Source organism: Carassius carassius, chromosome 3, assembly GCF_963082965.1.
Source record: "Carassius carassius chromosome 3, fCarCar2.1, whole genome shotgun sequence".
Classification (NCBI taxonomy): Eukaryota; Metazoa; Chordata; class Actinopteri; order Cypriniformes; family Cyprinidae; genus Carassius; species Carassius carassius.
In genome coordinates, this window is record NC_081757.1 from 19533847 (window position 1) to 19553486 (window position 19640).

Genomic DNA, 19640 nt, shown 5'->3' on the forward strand with positions numbered 1-19640 from the left:
TCTGTGATGATTTGGGGTGCAGTGTCATCTGCAGGTATTGGTCCATTGTGTTTATTGGAAACCAAAGTCACTGCACCCATTTACCAAGAAATCTTGGAGCACTTCATGCTTCCTTCTGCTGTCCAGCATTTTGAAGATGCTGATTTCATTTTCCAGCAGGATTTGGCACCTGCCTACACTGCCAAAAGCACCAAAAGTTGGTTAAATGAGCATGGTGTTGGTGTGCTTGACTGGCCAGCAAACTCACCGGACATGAACCCCATAGAGAATCTATGGGCTATTGTCAAGAGGAAGATGAGAAACAAGAGACCAAAAAATGCAGATGAGCTGAAGGCCACTGTCAAAGAAACCATACCACCTCATCAGTGCCACAAACTGATCACCTCCATGCCACGGCGAATTAAGGCAGTAATTAAAACAAAAGGAGCCCCTACCAAGTATTGAGTACATGTACATTAAATGAACATACATTCCAGAAGGCTAACAATTCATTAAAAATGTTTTTTTTATTTATCTAATTTGTTGAGAATTTATGGGTTTTTGTTAAATGTGAGCCAAAATCATCATCAATTAAAAGAACCAAAGACTTAAACTACTTCAGTCTGTGTTCATTGAATTTATTTAATACACGAGTTTCACAATTTGAATTGAAATACTGAAATAAATGAATTTTTCCCTGACATTCTAATTTATTGAGATGCAACTGTACAGGTGTCACTTTTGTTGAGAGGTGCAATGCACTGGCTGAAAGGGCCATCAGGTTTTCCTTTGACAGCATCTCAAGATGTGGGTAGTCAGTCATCATTATACACAAATCCTCTGTGACAGCTGAGTCACATTCACACAGATCCTAAACTGCTACACATCAAACCAGTGAAATAGTACATCACATTCCCCTGTTCAATACTTGCATCTTTCCACCCTTTTTTCATCCTTTCATTTCTGTCCTTCCTCTCTTCCCACCGGCCCAGAGGAAAATTAATCTCCTCATTTTAAGACTAAAAAGCTTCCGAGGGCTTTATTACCAGAGCAGAGAACTGCAGGATGAGTCAGAACTTTTCAGAGTGATTGTGGCAGCACTTCTGATCTCAGCTCAGTGTTATGAAGTTGTTGTCAAGTAATTATTAGTGCAAGCAGGGGCAAAATCTGATCCGAGGCCAGTGTTACACAGTTTTCCATGATCATCGCAGATCGTTCCTGTCCCAGAGCAGATGTCACCAGAGTGTGAGGAATCATGTGCATTCATTACTTTTGCTGCAAATGTGTTATTTACAGGTATGAGGACAAGCTCATGGGAGTTTTATGTGTGCATTTTCAGCATGCGTGTTCTCTTTGGGAGTAATTTGCTTTGATGAGATGTGAGATCCATAGCAATCTGTCTTTTAGCACTCATTAAAAACAAACAGATGGGTTAGGATAAATATTTGACCCAAGAACCTTAACCCCAAAATGAGTTGGGAGAAAATGACTATGGTAACAACACAGGCTATAGTAATTATCAGCAGGTAAAATATTAACAAAAATGTAGGCAAAAGTGAAAACAATGTGTACAGATTGAAAAAAAAGTGCAGAAAAGGATGGCAACTCAACAGTTACTACACCTTAATTATTTTCCTTTTTAAATGTTAATTTAACATTGTTAAATAAATGTTGATTATTATGTTTTCTTCTATTTTCCACACGTTTTACTGCAAGCATGGATAGATGTGGCATTAGCACTCAGAAATGTTGGAGCTTGTGTGACATGCATAATCTTTTTCACATCTGGAGCACTGTTGGGTTTCTGATTATGAGCAATTATTAACCCAAATTGGGTCAAATCAAGCCAGCTTCCTTCCCAATAGTCTCAATCAAGTGTTTGAGTTGAAAAAATCACCCAAGGTTTTATCAAGTGTAGATGTTGAAACAGTTGTGTAATTGGATACATGAACATTAGAACGAGATATATTCTGTCATCTCTTTTACTTGAACTTGCTCTTGAATGTCTGGTGCATAATCACAAGCCTGATTTCTCGTTTTTTATGTTTTGTGTTTGCAGCTACAACAGCGGATCGATTCTACAGGATCGATCGAGCTCAAGTGAGTCCTCTGTACAATACCTATGAGTAATTCAAACTACAATTGAGTAATTTGAAGTATTCACAAACAAACCATTCACAATTGTCTGGTGTCTGTGTCATCCCTCAGGAGCATCTTAACTACGTGACTGAAATCTCACAGGATGAGCTGTTCGTTTTGGACCCAGAGCTAGTTGTCACAGAGACGGTCAGCACATCGCCAGGCATGCCAGACCTGGTGAACTCCTCTAGTGATGCCCCTTCTGATCCATGTAAATTTGCCTTCCCATCATCCTCTTCTTCTCCACCAAACTCACCCGGACCCAGGTGAGATACACAGGCAAACATAAAGGGAACCATTTAAATGTAACTAGCACCACACTGCCAGCTAATCTTTACCTTTCCTGACAATATAACAATGTTTTGATGAATGAGTTATTTTATGCAAACTTTAATAAAGGAGACATTTTTATTGCCAGTGGCAGCTAATAACTGTTAATAACTGATGTCAGTTAGCTGACAGCAGCTTCTGCTCTGTAATATCAGCCAACAGGGAGCAGAAGAGCATCAAGCCGGCTGGTGGCAGTGTGGTTCTCACAGCTCAGCTGCTTTGTACAAATGCTTCATTAACAACACTAATTCTAATTCACTGAACATCCACATTTAACATTTAATATCCACCTTGGGTGCCTTATAGTTGTTACTTTCAGGATGGATTTTATATAATGGTACGCTTTTGTGTAGGCAGGTTCATACATGAATGTCTATGCATGTTTGCATGTGCAGATGAGAATGTGATTGTGATATTGTGTGTGTATAGCAGAATAATTATGTGGTTCAGAGTGAAAAAAGAGTGTTTCCTGCAGCAAAGAGCTTGATCCGATCCTCTATTTATAGCTGCATGAAAAAGTCATACAGCACCGCAGCCCCTGTTAATCTCCTGTGAGTGTGTGTGTGTGTGTGTGTGTGTGTGTTTGGAGGGGTAATAGAGGTCAAGACAGGGAAAGAGAATACAGACAGTAAATTGGCTTTTTCTGTTTTTCTGTCCTTGCGAATGTTTCTTGTTTAATTATTAAATAATTGAATGAAATCAGTTAAAAATTGTGTCAAAATATTTCGTTTAAGCTTCATCATCAAACATCCTTTCTGTTATTTTAAATGTAAATCGTCTGTCAGGATTTGTGTATTTGTTTATTTTCTAGTTTTATGTTATTTAACCTTAAATGAATGCTTTGCTGAAAAGAGCAGCATTAATTTCTGTTGTTGGTTCAGGCTTAATTATTGATTTTGTGCTGGTGAAGGTTGTCAGCCAACATTGGTCATTCTGGATAAGCTGACTGACCATGGAAATCGTATTGGTTAAGCTAGTTAAGAAGCCTGATTGAGGACACCTGCATTTTAGCATCCCATGATGGGGTCCAGCATCCAAAACACCACTACGGTTCAAAAGTGTGAGGTCATTAAGATTTGTATTTAAAAAAAATGAATTGCCTAGTTACAGGAAAGACATTTACAATAAATGCCATTTTTAAACTTTATATTCCTTAAACTAAATAGCATTTAAAAATGTAAAAAATCACAGTTTCCATGAAAATTTGAAATTGATAATAACCAGAAATGTTTCTTGAGCACCAAATCAGCATATTACAATAATTTCTGAAGGATCATGTGACACTGAAGACTGGAGTAGTGGCTGTGAAAATAACACAATAGGAATAAATGACATATATTAAAACAACCGTTCATATATTAGCTCATGTTGGTCAGGAAGAACTGATTGATCAGAATGATTGAACAGTTAGCTCTGTGATGTCTGTGTCTTTCTCATTGTCCTCCCAGCTGTGTGAAGCAGTGTAATGTGTCTGGTTGAAACACAGACAAGCTGCTGCACTGGGCATAGCTCTCCTGATTATGTCACGATTGTATAACCCATCCGATAGGAGCTTTTGTTTATGGCTCCCAATGGAAAACATTGAGCGGTCCCTCAGAGCACTGCTGCTGTCATGTGTGCTGTGATTGTGAGATAACAGTCAGCCTTTTGTCTTTAGGGTACTTGATGTACTGATATATCCTTTATCTTTCTGTATTTGAATTCTCGATTCTGTATCTGTCCTTCTCTCACGTCGTCCTCACACTCTACAGTTTCACTGTAAATGTGTCATTTGTCATCCTTGATTCAAATTCTACCTTTTCTCTCTTGGGTTCACTCAAAGCCACGTGGGTTTTCCACATCAAGGCTGAAGTTGTCTGTAATTAGTCTTGTTTACTTCAATAATTGTGTGTTGTTTATTGAACTCTGTTGTGTTAGATACACAACAAGCATACAAAGCTTCAAAATGTCTGCATTTTGTTTGGTTTCTGGTTGTGTAACGATTTTTTTATGTGAATATATGTCTGGGTTCTTTGTCTTGTAAAAACTGCAGCATAAAAGATTCCAGATATCATTATATGGCCATTCGCTTTGCTTTTTGTTGCAATAGGCAGGATATTTTCTTCCTTGTCGATACTTAAATATAGTTTCTGCAGTCCTAATGACATGTTTGCGAAACAGCAAGTCTTTCAGAGTTTCAGAGAACTTTGGCTCACCTTCTTTTCATTGACATCGATCCTTTTTGCTCTTGCTCATCCTCTTTTCCTTCCCCTTTTGTCTTTCTTTATTTTGGTTATTTCGCATTGCATTTGTGCATTTCATCTTTTTCCTGCGTGTATTTAATCAGTGGTACTTTTTGTTTTGGATGGGATTTTTTGGCATCTTCCCTGCTCCTGATTTGTTGTTAGTCGCAGAGACTCAATCAGTCACACAGGCGTACGGCTGCTGATGCATTTGGCAGGCATTATTACATCACTTAAATCCCTTGGGCATGAAATAACGATCCCTCGCCGAGGCAACATTAAACATGCTTTTGTTCAATTCAGAATCACACGGAATCGCTCATGAAAGGAATATTAAATTAATAAAAAGATGTAATTAGCCTTTGTGGTGTTCTCTTTGTGGTGTTAAGTGCTGAGTTTGCCAGGGTGAGCTATGGGTGAACAAAGTGACAGGAAGCATTGTCTTTTTGAGTCTCTAGACATGTTGGCTTTCTCTCTCTTTCTCTTTCGCTCTCTCTTGTCTTCGTAATGTTTTTCCACCGGTTATGCTTTTCCACCAAATGAGATCAGACTGCTACAGGGTGATGCATGCACTAGTGGAGATCAAAGGGTAGTGTCTCTATCTTTCTCTATCTCTCTGTCTCTGTCTCCACCTTCATCTGTTCCTTTCTTTTTCTTTCACACACTATTATGACATACTATAAACAGAAACAATATACATCTAAACATTTTTCTATGTTTTAGGGTATTCCTTTTATTTACCAGACTGTAATTGTGGGTCTTTGCATGTTGCTTTTTCTTATATCACAAAGACCTCCAACATTAAAGAACAAGTGCACACATCATTATTTGTTAGCAGCTGGACTGTGGTACATCACAGCATTTGTTTTTTGTTTGCTGCAGATAGAATGACTGGCCTGCTGTTTCAGTACCAAATATTGCTCTTGATAATGTCTCTGTGTGTGTGTGTGTCTCTCTCGTTGTTTCTTCAGGGTTGCAGAGCACCAAAGGAAGCGTGTTTCCAGTGACAGTTCTGTGGCAGAAGCTCTTGCACACAGTGACTCGCTCAGATCAGCCAAACCAGCTCTCAGCAGGTAAGAGCTACACAGAGAACGTTTATGATCCTCTAGAGCACATCTCTGAAACTCCAGCCACGTGGATCAAGTCTGCTGCCATACAAAAATAGTTTTTTTTTTAAGGCTGAAAGTTCTTGCATGTTCTTTCTGATCTATGTCTGTATGGCCCTAAGCAGAATATTGAGTTCTGTGCTGGTATGAGAGATGCTGATCTGTGAAGCTTGAGTAGTTCCCTTACTGGCTAATCTTTGTAATAGCAAAAAAAGAACTAATTCCTTTTGCATATCTATTTTTGTGATGTTTTATTGGTAATGAGTACAGTGTGTAGAGCTGGAGTACACTTGATTGGCATAAACACAAGTAATGAGTGTATAGTTTCTATTGTAGCTTGTCCAGTCAGAGTCAGTACCAATACCTTTTTACTGCATTCGTTTTAATGTTTTGAGTGTTTTGTTTTTAGCTCAGATGCTAGATTTTTAATTTATAGTAAATAATAATTCATTAATCAATTATTATAATTTAATAATAATGAAAAATCCTATATTTTATTCTGTATTCTTAATAAAAAGAGAAAATCAAATGAGATGAGGTTCCCTTTTAATTGTGAAGTATGGCATTGATTCCCCTCTGTATGTGTAAAAGTGTAAATGTGCCTGTATGGGTGCCTGAATCTGTGTGTGTGTGTGTGTGTGTGTGTGTGTGTGTGTGTGTGTGTGTGTGTGTGTGTGTGTGTGTGTGTGTGTGTGTGTGTGTGTGTGTGTGTGTGTGTGTGTGTGTGTGTGTGTGTGTGTGTGTGTGTGTGTGTGTGTGTGTGTGTGTGTGTGTGTGTGTGTGTGTGTGTGTGTGAGAGAGAGAGAGTGAGAGTATGTCTAAAGGGTTTTCACACAGGTTTTTTAAGGATGAATTTAATAGTTTCCTATGAGCGTTTCATGAGGGCTGCATGAAAAAATGCAACTGTTTTTGCATACATGTACATGTACGCTTACAGTAAATTTAAGAAAATGCTGGAATATTTTATTTATGATATTTTCTTAAGTCTCTGTTCCTGCTTATTTTTTTTCATATTGTTTAGAAGATATATCTGGCAGGACAGAAAGACATTAGGCTCCTGCTTCTTGTGATGTGTACATCTGCATATGTGACCAGGAGAAGATATGGAAAGTTTTCCTTAGATGCCCTTTAGGATACCAGACCTCATAATAGCATAGAGAGAATAGATCCAACCACCAGAAACAGGCCAAGAGATAAAAATACAAAAAGCTGCTGGCCATGAACTGTTAGGTTTTACTGCACAGAAGACACATAAGGGATATCACTGTCTGACTGCTTTCTAGTCAGAAACCACAATCATAAATCTCCCTCTTGTGTGAAATCAGCTCAGTAAAGCACAGAGAGCTGTCCTGGACTCATACATTCCTTTGTGTCCCTAAATGATGGGCTCTTTGGGTTCTATTAAGTTTCTCCTAGGGTCAGTGATATCTCAGTAAAAGTGTCTGCCTGTGGAACATTATATAACATTTGTGCTGGCCATGAATTGATATGCTCCAATTGGGTCCAGGCCACAACCCTGCCTGAGGGGAGGAATATCTGGTGAGACCAGAGCTAATAGAACCACCCCTGTTTGTAATGGTGAAATGTATCTGCATTACATCACATGCTTAATGCATTAAAAGTCTTTAAAATGCCACACCAACTCAAACCATAGTCCTTTTAATTTTATTGTGCTGTTTGTGTGTGTGTGTGTGTGTGTGTGTGTGTGTGTGTGTGTGTGTGTGTGTGTGTGTGTGTGTGTGTGTGTGTGTGTGTGTGTGTGTGTGTGTGTGTGTGTGTGTGTGTGTGTGTGTTATTTTCCATGCCATATACTGTATAAACATTCTGGTTAGGGTTTGTTCAAAAATATTCTCATTTTTTCTATTTTTTAAAACTTTTTTTTTCATGTGACATCTATTTTGTTATATTTGTACATTTCATACTTTTTTTTTTTATTAAAGGAAGATTGATACAGTTGATACTTTTAAATACCCTTTAATGCAACAACAACAGTGAAATCACCTCAATGTATTGCCGAATTGATTTGGTATTTGTTCCTTTTATGTTTTACTACATGCTGAATTTTGGATTTGCCCTTTTCTTTTGAATATATGTCTTGCATATCCAATTTTAAAATCCACAGTGAATATGTATGAGCTGTGTGCAGCCAACAGAAAACAAGATGTTCAATGTCATGACAGTGACAGAGCAGCTCTAATACAGCATTTTATTTACACTGAACCAAAGCCTAAAACCTAAACTTTTAAACTATTTTTTGACTGCCATTCAAGTATCTATATTTCCTCAGGAAAATGCAAATCTCATTTTTGTACTGTCACTGTTATGTTAAATGATTATTGTTTATGGTAATGTCTTTATCTTTTTTGTCTTAAATTCCCATTCATTTATCTACTTATTTACATTTTATTTATTTTGTATTCTTTTGTCATTTTGAAGGGTGGGGGGTATTCATCGCTCAAATACAACAGCAGCAGATTTCAAACCTACCAGCAGGTGAGACAAAGCTTTACAGTCTTGTCATGTTTCTGTATTCCTCCCCTCTCTGTACCCTTTCAGTTGTGTCTTCTCAGAGCTGCTATAGATGTTAGTGTTGAAAGTGTTCAAAGAGCGGCTCTACTCTTTTAATCCCAGTGGGGATAGTTACCGGCGGCCAGTGACTTTTCTTAATGTGCACTATGAGTGTCATTGCTGCAATGAGGAAAAGAACTCTACCACAGCAGGACCTCACCATTTGTGCTGCTGATTATTATTTTGACTGGCCTGTTCTGTTCCTTATTAGGCCCAGCTGTCTCTGTTGACACGGCATTAGAGGGTAGAAGAGATGCACACACGCACATAAGAACACATAAACAAAGTACAATCAGAGTAGTAATTTGTTCTGTTCTGCTCTGCTCTAATCTAGTCTGTGCTGATCCAATGTAGTCACAGTTTGTTCGTGTTTTGTCTTGTCTGACGTTCTCGAGTGTGATGTCTGTCATCGTATTCTCTAACTGCTGTTTGCTTGAAGACTAAGGGCCGATTCACACAGAATGCTTTTTTTGTGTTCCACTTCATGCTTTTTGTTTTCTATGTAAATAGCTGCTAAATGGACATCTTTGACAATTACGATGTGTCTCGCTGCTTGCACATAAGCTTTCTGTTTTAAAGAGACTGTGTAGGATCAAAAGTTGTTCAACTTTTAAAAACGCATCTCAAGATCTTGCCTTTCTTTCATACATCAGTACTGCAGCTCTGCAGTTGGATACTATTTAAGTAAAAATTAGCTCTTGTGTGAACAGCCCCTCTTAAAGGGATTGTTCACTTAAAAATGAAAATCCTGTGATCATTTACCCATCCTCTTGTTCCAACCCTGTATGACTGTTCAACATAAAACAGGAAATTTTGAACAGTGTCAAAGTCATAGATGTTTGAAATGCCATTAGAATGAATAAATGTTAAAAGAATACTTTTTTTTTAAGGGTGAACTGTCCCTTTAAGGGATGGCTTCAACATAGACAAGAAAAAAGATAGCTTGTTTAAATTGTGACTGCCTGAAAAAAATCATTACTCTGTTCTTATATGACACTCTCTCTTCCCGTGCTCATATTCTACAGCTAATCAATACCTCAAATCAGCTTAACATGCACGAAAGTTTGATTAAACCAGTAGCTTGTCCTCTCTCTCACTCTCTATCTATCTCTGTCTACAAGGGAAATTGATTAGGTTTCTGCTATTGTTGGTTTAATTTTGAATAAGAGCCATAAATGATGCATGTTTTATGTTGTTTTTCTGTCATACATAAATGAGGGATTTGCATTTTCCTCTAATGGAATTATAGCTGAGCCCCATGAGTTACTCTCATTCTGAGGCAGATTTACATCTGAACACTGATACTCAAAGCAAATAACAACAGGAAGAAGCAGGAGCGCGAGTGAGAAATTAGCCCTTTGTTTCCTGAGCAGTCTGAGCCAACCATCTTTAATGTGATGTCTGCAAATGGTAAATTGGAAGGAGCAAAACTGATGAGGAGAAGCAAACAAGGAAAGATACTCAAGAGGAGCGAGGGCAGTTTAATGGTGCATCACAGCCTTCATTATCGAGCTGAGATCCCATAGATGCCAAAGTCTTATTGGTCCCTTGTGAGCTGAACTTTGACCCTTAAAGCTTTCCTACATTGAAGTATATTGAAGTTTCCTCTAATGGTATTGTATTCACAGCATGGACCATCAAGCGCCCTCATTAAGACCTGCTTTTGTTTAAAGAAAAACATCTGCTCATAAATCTCAGTAGTGATTAGAGGAGAACATTCCAATCCACAATCAATAATAAAACTGGCCTGCGAATGCGATTTGTGAGAGCTGGTTGGAGCTGGTGATCTGGCTGAGGGAACGCCAGGCTGGCCCTGATTCAGATTGCTGTTTCTCTCTAGAGCTAATAAGAGGTTTCTGGACTCATATCGAATAATTGGCCCAATGTCACATTTCTACCCTTTCTCTAAATGTGCTAAATTACTAGCAATTACAGCTAGCAAAAACTCAATAACCCCATTAAAGCTGCTGTGAGCATGTGTGTGAGTTCAGGGTGCATGTTTGCGTGTCTTAGTGTTTGAGAGTGTTGTGAAAGCAGGCTGAGGAACGTGAGTAATTACAGCTGCCGTCTGGGTTACATACCAAGGAATGGTTCAGACATGTTTAAACACTGGATGATCATTTAGGCTGGGGGAATAAACCATTGCCAGCTTTTCCTTCAGGATATGATGGTTAGATGGCATGCATCAAGCTCTCGTAATACAGAGATTTGAGTGCCATTGTCGAATCTTCCCTCCTCATGCACTGTAATGTGAGTCCCAACGCACATTACAGTTTCCATCTGAAGAGGAAGAGGTTGTATCCCAGCAATATAAAATGTGGATGCTGATCACTTCAGCAAGAGTATAGTTCAGTGATGTGAATCTGTGCTTAAGTTTTGTGTGAACTTTCAGTCACACAGGAAAAGATTGGCTGTTCTGAACATTCCCCATCACTGACCAGAGATAAGTGTATTTGAACCTCACTTGTCATGATAGAGCTATATGAAAAGATAAATTGTGATTGATAGAGCTGGATTTTTTTTATAGCTGAGACTGGTGATTTGTGGTTTCAGGGATCTGAGATCCACTTACCTGAGCAAATTTCACTGTCTGAAGGCTGAACCTCAGCTGCAAGGCTAGAGGAGGCATGCAAACATTACAGCAAAGGTGTGTGTGTTGGAAAGACATGTCAGAGCCCAGATTTATGAGCCTGCAAACTACTTTTAATTATGGGAAACACTCAGATTCCTTAGCAAGCCCCCCCCCCCCCCAACTCTCTCTCTCTCTCTCTCTCTCACACACACAATCACTCATAGATATGTCACAATGGAAACAGTGTGTTGTGGCTTTGACTTAAGTGTTCGTGACTTCTGTTACCTTTCCCTCCCTCTTTTTCTGTCTCACTTAATTTGAGACTGTGTATTCGAAGTTAAACGCGTTCATTGTTTTTCAATTGACCATGATCTGACCTCTCTTGACCTCTGACACTTGTATTGCTCTTTATTATGAAATACCAAAGATCTGCATTATAGTCAACTCTTATATTAGAGACTGTAGGTGTTTCTGGTGAAAGAACAACCTCAGAGCCACACTGCTTCTAGCAAAGTTCAGCTTTCAAAGCCCTATGTGCCACACATCTCTGTTTCTTAATGTCCCAGCCTTCTTGTTGTGTGGTGGGGAGCTCTTTGATCAAATATTCTTTCAGGTGAGAGCACACAGAAGATGCTCCAGTCAGGGGAAGAGACAGAGAGGAGGTGTAGGGTCCACGATGGTGTCAACATCACCATCATTATGCGGGTTCGACTTTGGCTGTGCTTCCCTTTACCAATCAGCCAGATTTTTGGGGGAGGAGTTGAAAAAAGGAGCTATCAAATTGAACATTTTAAAGTTCTCGCAATGATGTTCACACATTTAGTGGATTAGATAAAATATTTCTCAAATAAACACACTTTTGAATTTTATGTCTAGCAACCAGAAACACTGTTATATGCTTCTTAATCTGGAGAAGAATGTTTAGAATGTTGACGTACTTTTATCAGTTTATTATTTATTTGTTTTGATGAACATAACATTTGTAACAGTATGACATTAAGAGTACATGAAAAGAGTTTTTACTGTTTTAAAAACACTGATGTGTGAGCATTAGTGGAACTTGAATGATCAGAATAAATATGAAATGCACACCATCTGTGAGTCTGACCAATCGTGAAATGGCTGTTATCATCAGAGCCCTTGCAGCCACTCTGGAAAAATTATGCTGGCTGATCCAGCCGACTGCCCTCGAATCACTCTTGTGGTACTTTGATGGCATCAGCACCTCACCAGTCAAAACAAATTTTCTAACTGACATGCCCTGCTCAAGACTCTGTCCAGTCTCAAATATGTCCAGCAGACCTCATGATAGCATTCCAGTGACATTTCATTGAGTTTTGGTTCCATCCTCAATTCATCTCTTGCTCTTATATGTTGAAGCTCATTTGAAGTCATTATTTTTTTGCTCATTCAATTTCTGAGATATATGTTGAGAAGGGATAACAGAGTCTGCATGCATGTGAAATACGTAGCCATTCTTTAGGATCATTTGAACAGCTTCATAAGTCAAAACATCAGAAGATGAGATTAATAGCTTCACACACAGTGTGTGTATCAAGAACATATGCTTCAGATGCTTACTGTGAAGAAGTCCTCTAAAAGATTTTTGAAGTGTATCTTGAAGTGTTGATTTGAAGTGTATCACTCACTCAGATGTTTCTGTTTCTCCCACAGGTTTGACAAGAGCAACCTGAACGATGCAAACTCTGGTAAGAAGTTTAAGTAGTGCTCTATTTTTGTATTTATCTCTTCCGGAGTTGCACTGGTCAAATTCTGAATGAATAAATGGAAATGGAAACACAATGAGGGCTGAATTTTAGTCTTTTCTTGTGAGAACAAGTTAAAGTCGTACAGTGTCTCAGGTCTCTGCGAGAAGCAAATTGGGACCGCTACATGTAGTGGAGGAACAGCTCTTGCTCTGTGAATCGTTTCTGACATTCATTGCGTGTAAGTTGAGTGTTAAACGCTCCTTGGTCTTCGTTCTTGTTCCTTTTTTAATGAGCTGCTGCCTGTCAGGAGAGGTCATGTGCCAAGGCTGTGGTGTTTTCCGCTCTCTTGGCATTGGTAGAGGTGGAAGAGAGAGAGGAGGAGGAAAGCACTGTCTAACAGTCTGTGAGGTGCAGCGAGGCAGAGCAGGTTATCATCACTCAATTGATCCACATTAGAATTCAGCGCTAGCTCCAAAGCTTCCTGGCATTAGCAGAGGAGTAATTCATTTCCGAAAACCTGATTTGGCCCTGTGCATGCTTTCTCTAGACAGGAAAAAGAGACTCTTCAATTCCGTAAAGCGGCCAAGTTTTGAGAGCTGGATTGGAGCGGGCATATCTTTAGAAACAGGTGTAGATTTAGCCACGCAGTGCGCTCTACAGGCATGTTAGCCTGACATCCCAGCTGGGTGTTTTCATATTTTACCTCTCGAGGTTTGTGAAGCAACACACAAGATTGCTGGATTAGGAAGGCAAATCTACAAAGGGCATTGCAAAGCTTTGAACACAGATTTAGCATATTGAGACTGAACCCTCAGAGCCAGCATCAGCTAATGTGATTAACAACACCCATAATTAAAATCGTATTTTTACTCCCTTTTTTAACTGTCTGCTCCCAAAGCATTAAATAAACAGAACATCTTCTTGTGTAACTCTGAATAACTTAATATTGAACAAATATGCATAAGTGATTTGTGCATGCAGGCAGTTTCTGAATAATAATACCTCTAAGTAATAATGGAGTCATCAGTTGCCATGAGGAAACTATAACACTAGTGCACATTTTCTGGTTAACAGCTTTAAAAATTAAGATCAGGAACGATTAAAATGGCTTCAACCAGTTTAGCTACCAAAAACAGCAAAATTATAGTTCAGTCTCTATTAAATATTGATTTATGCTAATGACACTCTGTTCTGATCACCTGTCATCTCGGTACACTCAGTCTTTGCTTTAATTACACTTAAGTAATCATGTCAAAATAAGTTCAGTTCAGCTATGAAAACAGCAAAAAATAATGTTTCAGTATCCATTAACTGTTCTTGCTGATGACGTTTTCACACATCTAGTCACATTTAATCTAACAGTATTTGCTTTGTAATTATTTAAGTCAAAATAAGTTCAAGAACTACAAAAAAAAAATATCCTTGAATCTTCATTGATGGAGTACTCTTCTTTAAACAGTGTCAGCAGACAATCTAATTGAATGTGTGAAGAAGAAGGACCACCAGAAGGTAAGAGCATCATTTGAATACATTAAGCACGTAAATACAACAACCTTACTTTTTCACCTTCTAGGCCTCTCCTATTTTGGTGTTGTCTTTTGGGAGAGGTTTTATTTAATGCACATACACCTAATATTTGAGTAGGTATCTCGGATGTTGTGTTTTGACAGTGATTTAATATGCAAGAGAGCGACCAGTGTGCTTTTAGTTAAATGTTCACTCGGCCTAAAGGATATTCTGTGGTCTCTAACGCAGGACTGACCTCACCATTAAATGTCAAGTATCTTGCAGAGCGGAGGCGGAACCAGAAAAATGATCCTGCATATTCTCTTGCCCTTTCACTCATTCTCAGTTTCTATGGTGACCAAACAGGCTTTCTCTAGAATTATAATCTCTCACACCCAGCCCAAAACCTGTTCCCACTCGTAATGCCTCGATACAGAGAGGAGAAGAGGTGACATTTCAGATATTAACGAGGGTGTTTGGCATGTTGCAGTGGGCACCTATGTACAGTACACAGCATCCTATACCTTTCCCAATACATCATCTTTTAATATTTAGTTCACCCAAAAATTACAATTCTGTCAATAATTGCTCACCCTCATGTTGTTCCAAACCCATAAGACCTTCGTTCATCTTCAGAAAACTAATTATTTTTGATTAAATCCAAGACCTCTCTGACCCACCATAGACAGCAAGGGTCCTACCTTGATCAAGGCACAGAAACATAGAAAGGACATCATTAAAATGGTCCATGGGACATCAGCAGTCCAACCGTAATTTTATGAAGCTACTTTTTGTGCACAAAGCAAGCAAAAAATGAGTTTATTCAACGATTTCTCTTCCGGGAGAGTCCTCTGCCATTATCACATTTTACCTTGTTTATGAGCAGAGGAAAGCAATGCGCATGCGTCGATAATGGCAGAGGATTGTCTCAGAAGAGATCATTGAATAAAATTGTTGTTCTGGTTTTCTTTGAGCACAAAAAGTGTTTTTGTAGCTTCGTAAAACTGCAGTTGAACCACTGATGTCACATGGACTATTTTAACAACGTCCTTACTACATTTCTGTGCCTTGACTGGTAGGACCCTTGCTGTCTATACAGGGACGGAAAGCTCTCGGATTTCATCAAACTTATCTTAATTTGTGTTCCAAAGATGAACGATGGTCTTAGGGGTTTGGATTGACATGAGGGTAATTAATGAAAGAATTAAAATTTTTGGGTGAACTAACATCTCAAAGCTGGACCATGGAACAATAAACAGTCAACTCGGACATTTAAACTCGAATGAAATATACAGAACTACATTCAGACTCACACACAGATGCTCAGGTGTGTCTGTAATTACCCAGTTGTGGAGTGCAGAGAGTGCACTGTGTGGTGTGTGGATGGTGTCTTCTCTTTCCTCTCAGGGCATTCATCATCAGGAATCTCCTCCAAGTCAGACTGAAAACTGGTGGATAAAAAGCCTCTGATGATACTGATCTTTCTAGACACAATGGATTGGTGATAATGCCAGTATTTATGCCCAAACTCTCTCTGGTGTATAAAAGAGTCCTGGCTTGTTTCTGACAGATTTTGGGCTTAATCGCATGGAAGGGTCCTTTGGACCCATTGAGACGTCACTGGCATGTTTGCCATCAGCCTCAGCCAACCTTGTGCTTTTCTCCTTAAGCACATCTGAGACCATCACTAGACTCTGTCTGATTGAATAACCAGTATTTTTTTTTTGGCACTTTGCAATAATTAATAAGACTCAGAGATCAGGGTACCATGTGGCTTCCCATAATGATGCTCGCTTTTGTTTTCTGTTGTTTGGGATGTGTTTATCTCAGTGTTTGTTTGTATGACTGGCAGCTTTTTCTCTGCAGTTGAAGGAGCTGCATAAGAGGGGGGCTGACCTGTGTGTGCAGGACCCTGTGGGCCGCACCCTGCTGCACTATGCTGTGGAAGTGGGCAGTAAAGAGATCGTCAAATACATCATTGATAATGGTAAAATAATCACGTAAAGCATATCTGTAAACGCTGTAACTGCTGGCATAGACAAAATGGCTATATCCATGCAATTTCTATGCCTGTATGTTTAACAATCATTTTAAAAGCTGCAGAACATATTTTAGCTTCCAGTCCTTTAGATCAACAGGACTCTATGATCATAAGAAACACATTCTGGTGTGTCCAAACTTTTGACTGGTGTTTGCTTTCAGTCGCTGTTGTGTGTTATCTGTAGTGTGAGGTGGGGTGCTGTGTAAAGCAGGCCATCTCTCTCTCCCACGCAAACTTTTTACAGCTCTTCATTAAGCAACACACCATCACCTCAGGGCACATGCTTTACTGCTGTTGCAAGGTTTGATTTTTTTTTTCTCTCTCTCTTTTTCCACAGCACCCACTGATATCCTGGATGTAACGGAGAGAGAAAAGTGAGTGTCTTACTGAATAGACACTGATACCATTTGTTATTTTTATCTGTTGACAGTAATGTCTATTTTATGATACTGTAGCCAGGAAGGCCATGGTTTTTTAAGAATTATCTTAGCAGGCTTTTTAACAACCTCCAAACTTGTCTTTCTGCCTCCTGTCCTCTCTGTTTATCCCTCTGTCTTTATCTCTTGCTTCCTCTCTGTCTCTTTCTTTTTTATTCAGTGGAGAGACAGTATTGCACAAAGCGGCCTCGTTGTGTCAGAGGACAATCTGTCATTACCTAGTGGAGGAGGGAGCATCTCTCATGAAGACAGACTTACAGGTGAGATAGAAAAGGAGAGAAATAGACTTTATGTTCATGTTTGATGCTGGAATAAAGGAATAGTTCCCCCAAAAATGAACATTAATAAATCTCTTGTCATTCAAATCCCACAAGACTTTGTTAAAGGTTATTCTTCGAAATACAAAATAAATTGATTATTGTTTGTATTGTTTAAAGGTCCTATGACATGAAAATTTCACTTTCTGAGGTTTTTTAACAAACAAACAATTTGTTTGAAAGTCAGCTTTGATTGTTTCTAATAAACTGTTTAACTGCTCCCCCAAGTGGATATTAAATTATGTTGTGGGATAATTAAATATATTCTTAATAAACTACAAACATAAAATTATATAGATTTATTTTGTTCTCACATTCTCTCTTGTAACTCCTCACTCACAGTGGCACAGATGACTGAATGGCTCATTATGCAGCTCATTGTGCGGCCCTTTGTCTTCTCAGGTGTAAATCACAATGATATTCATGGTAGTTGACGCCTACTCGCATATGACTTTTACCAACAAAAAGTGTCTTAGAAAATTTAAATCAATATATTGTTTTCTGTGAGTGAGTAAACAAGATGATTTTCACATCATTTAGAAAGAAAAATTCTAGGCTACAAGCTCCAGTTCTTAAAAATCCCGGGAACCAATGTTCTTTATGTGTTTTTTTTTTGCCTTATTCAAGCGTTTTAACATTTTTAGTTTTTCACTAACCACGCATAATATTTTTTTTCTCAAAAACACAATCATGTACATACATGCATTTCACATATTATTACAGCCCAGTTTGTGCTGATTACAGTGAGATTAGTCTTTACCCATTTAGATATTTATAAGAAACTGAAAAAAGCACAAATGTCAAGGCATGACAAAACTTCTCCAGGCCCTAAAAATACCCTTAGACTCCAGAGGGTTAATATGAGTTCCCCTAGCCTGCATATGGTCCCCAAGTTTCTAGAAATTTTAATCGGTGTAAATCGAGATTTTGCTATCTTTCTCTGCCTTTGAGAAAATTGAAGCTCAAACGGTTTGATCTTGAATCTCCTCTTTGTGACGTTGTAAGGAGAAATGTTACCTCCCCTTTCTCTGCTTTGCCCGCCCAAATATTTACATACAATTCAGTCTCAATGTCAGCACAGGCGTTACAAACAGACTTTTATGATATGGATTCGACATCAGCGGCACAAACAGTGAGTAACAGTGTTCATTAATGCCTGATCTGTGATCAGTGATTTCTGATGTGTAGCTAATCATTCAAATTCACACAGACTTTCTTTCTAAATCGTTTAATACTGTTTATGCATCAGTGAATCAAGCCAGTGACTAAACGATCAACTTCACGTTGTTTCTCTTAGTAGCATGAAACAAATCTGTTATTTAAATTGTGATTTAACTACAGAGAGCGATCAAAGAACGCTCCCTTTTTTTTTCCGGAGCTGTCACACATCGCGAGTATATCTGCACATTTGCCTAAACTGCCGTTACAATGAATGACGCTGTTATGCTGCACAACAAAGCTCTTACTGAATTAATGTGGTGTATTCATGAGTTTGCTGTTAGTTGTGGTGAAAGCATTTTGTGAGAGAAAACGTGTTGCAATAATGACGAGATCACTGCATTCACGCGATAAACAGACTTTGTTTACTCAATGCTCATCACTGCAGCCTTTCATGTGATGGTAAAAGATCAAAAAAATAATTATATAATCAACACCTCCACGATTCGTTAATCTCGACAGTTGTAATAGTAAATATATATATATATATATATATATATATATATATATATTTGAGAGGGGTTCCACATGTAATACGCATTTCGTATGCAAAGATGTCAGCCAATCACAACAGTTGTCAGTCTCACAGCAGACACGCCCCTTCAAACAGAGCATTCAAGCCAGAGGGCTAATATCAGGATACAAAAATGCTTTTTATTTCTAAATTTTAAATGTAAAAATCATACTAACAATATAAGTACACCTAAGGAAACATTAAAAAGCATTTAAAGAAAAGAAAATAATCCATGTCATGGGACCTAAATATAAATAAGCGCATGAAGAGATCGTTTATATTAACGAGAGTTTAATTAAATGGCTTGATTTATATGGATTTGTTTTACTTGGCCTTTCAGTGAAGTAACAAAACTCTCAGGTTTCATAAAAAAATATCTTAGTTTGTGTTTCAATGGTTAACCCAAATCTTATGGGTTTGGAACAACATGAAGGTGAGGAAATGATGATGAATGGATGTTCATAGCGGTCCACTTATATGCACAGAAAAGTCACATGACCAGGTCTGTCATTGTACCTAACAAAAACACAATAAGAAATAATGTCATAGCATTTGAAATCCTGTTTGTACTTGCTATAAGAATTTTAGGAAGGAATAATTTAGGTAAGTTCTGAATCCAGATTCATGCCAAGCAGGTCGTCTTTAGACGTTTGTTGCTTTTGGATCTCTCTCATTTTGGCTGCAGCCTCCAGCTGGTCTCCATCCCTGAACGTCTCTGTACTCAAATGCTCTGTTAGTCAGTGCTGACTAAGACCTCCGCATGAAACAAGGAACCATTCTTCCCCCCAGCAACCCTCCCTCTCCCCCGCTCACCTCCACAGATCCAGCCAAGAGACTCAAGATCTCCTACAGCACTTTTGATTGGTGTACCGCAAAATTACACACAGCTGTAGACACACTAGACTCTAATTATTGCCTCTCTTCTTTTCAGAAGAAACATCAATTTAAAAACTACTTATTTGAAGAGATCTATGAGGGAATG

The 19640-nt window shown here is 38.5% G+C and overlaps 1 protein-coding gene across 4 annotated transcripts in view; it reads left to right on the forward strand.

Annotated features, from left to right (window-relative positions):
* Window positions 1–19640, forward strand: part of dgkza (diacylglycerol kinase, zeta a) — a 60115-nt gene that overhangs the window by 35745 nt on the left and 4730 nt on the right. For all 4 annotated transcript variants that reach the window (XM_059532858.1, XM_059532866.1, XM_059532875.1 and 1 more), the window contains 9 exons: window positions 2039–2079; window positions 2188–2384; window positions 5642–5743; window positions 8213–8269; window positions 12591–12625; window positions 14085–14134; window positions 15998–16118; window positions 16510–16546; window positions 16770–16869. In XM_059532858.1, coding sequence (XP_059388841.1) covers window positions 2039–2079; window positions 2188–2384; window positions 5642–5743; window positions 8213–8269; window positions 12591–12625; window positions 14085–14134; window positions 15998–16118; window positions 16510–16546; window positions 16770–16869 — 740 coding nt within the window. The remainder of the gene's footprint in view (window positions 1–2038; window positions 2080–2187; window positions 2385–5641; window positions 5744–8212; window positions 8270–12590; window positions 12626–14084; window positions 14135–15997; window positions 16119–16509; window positions 16547–16769; window positions 16870–19640) is intronic.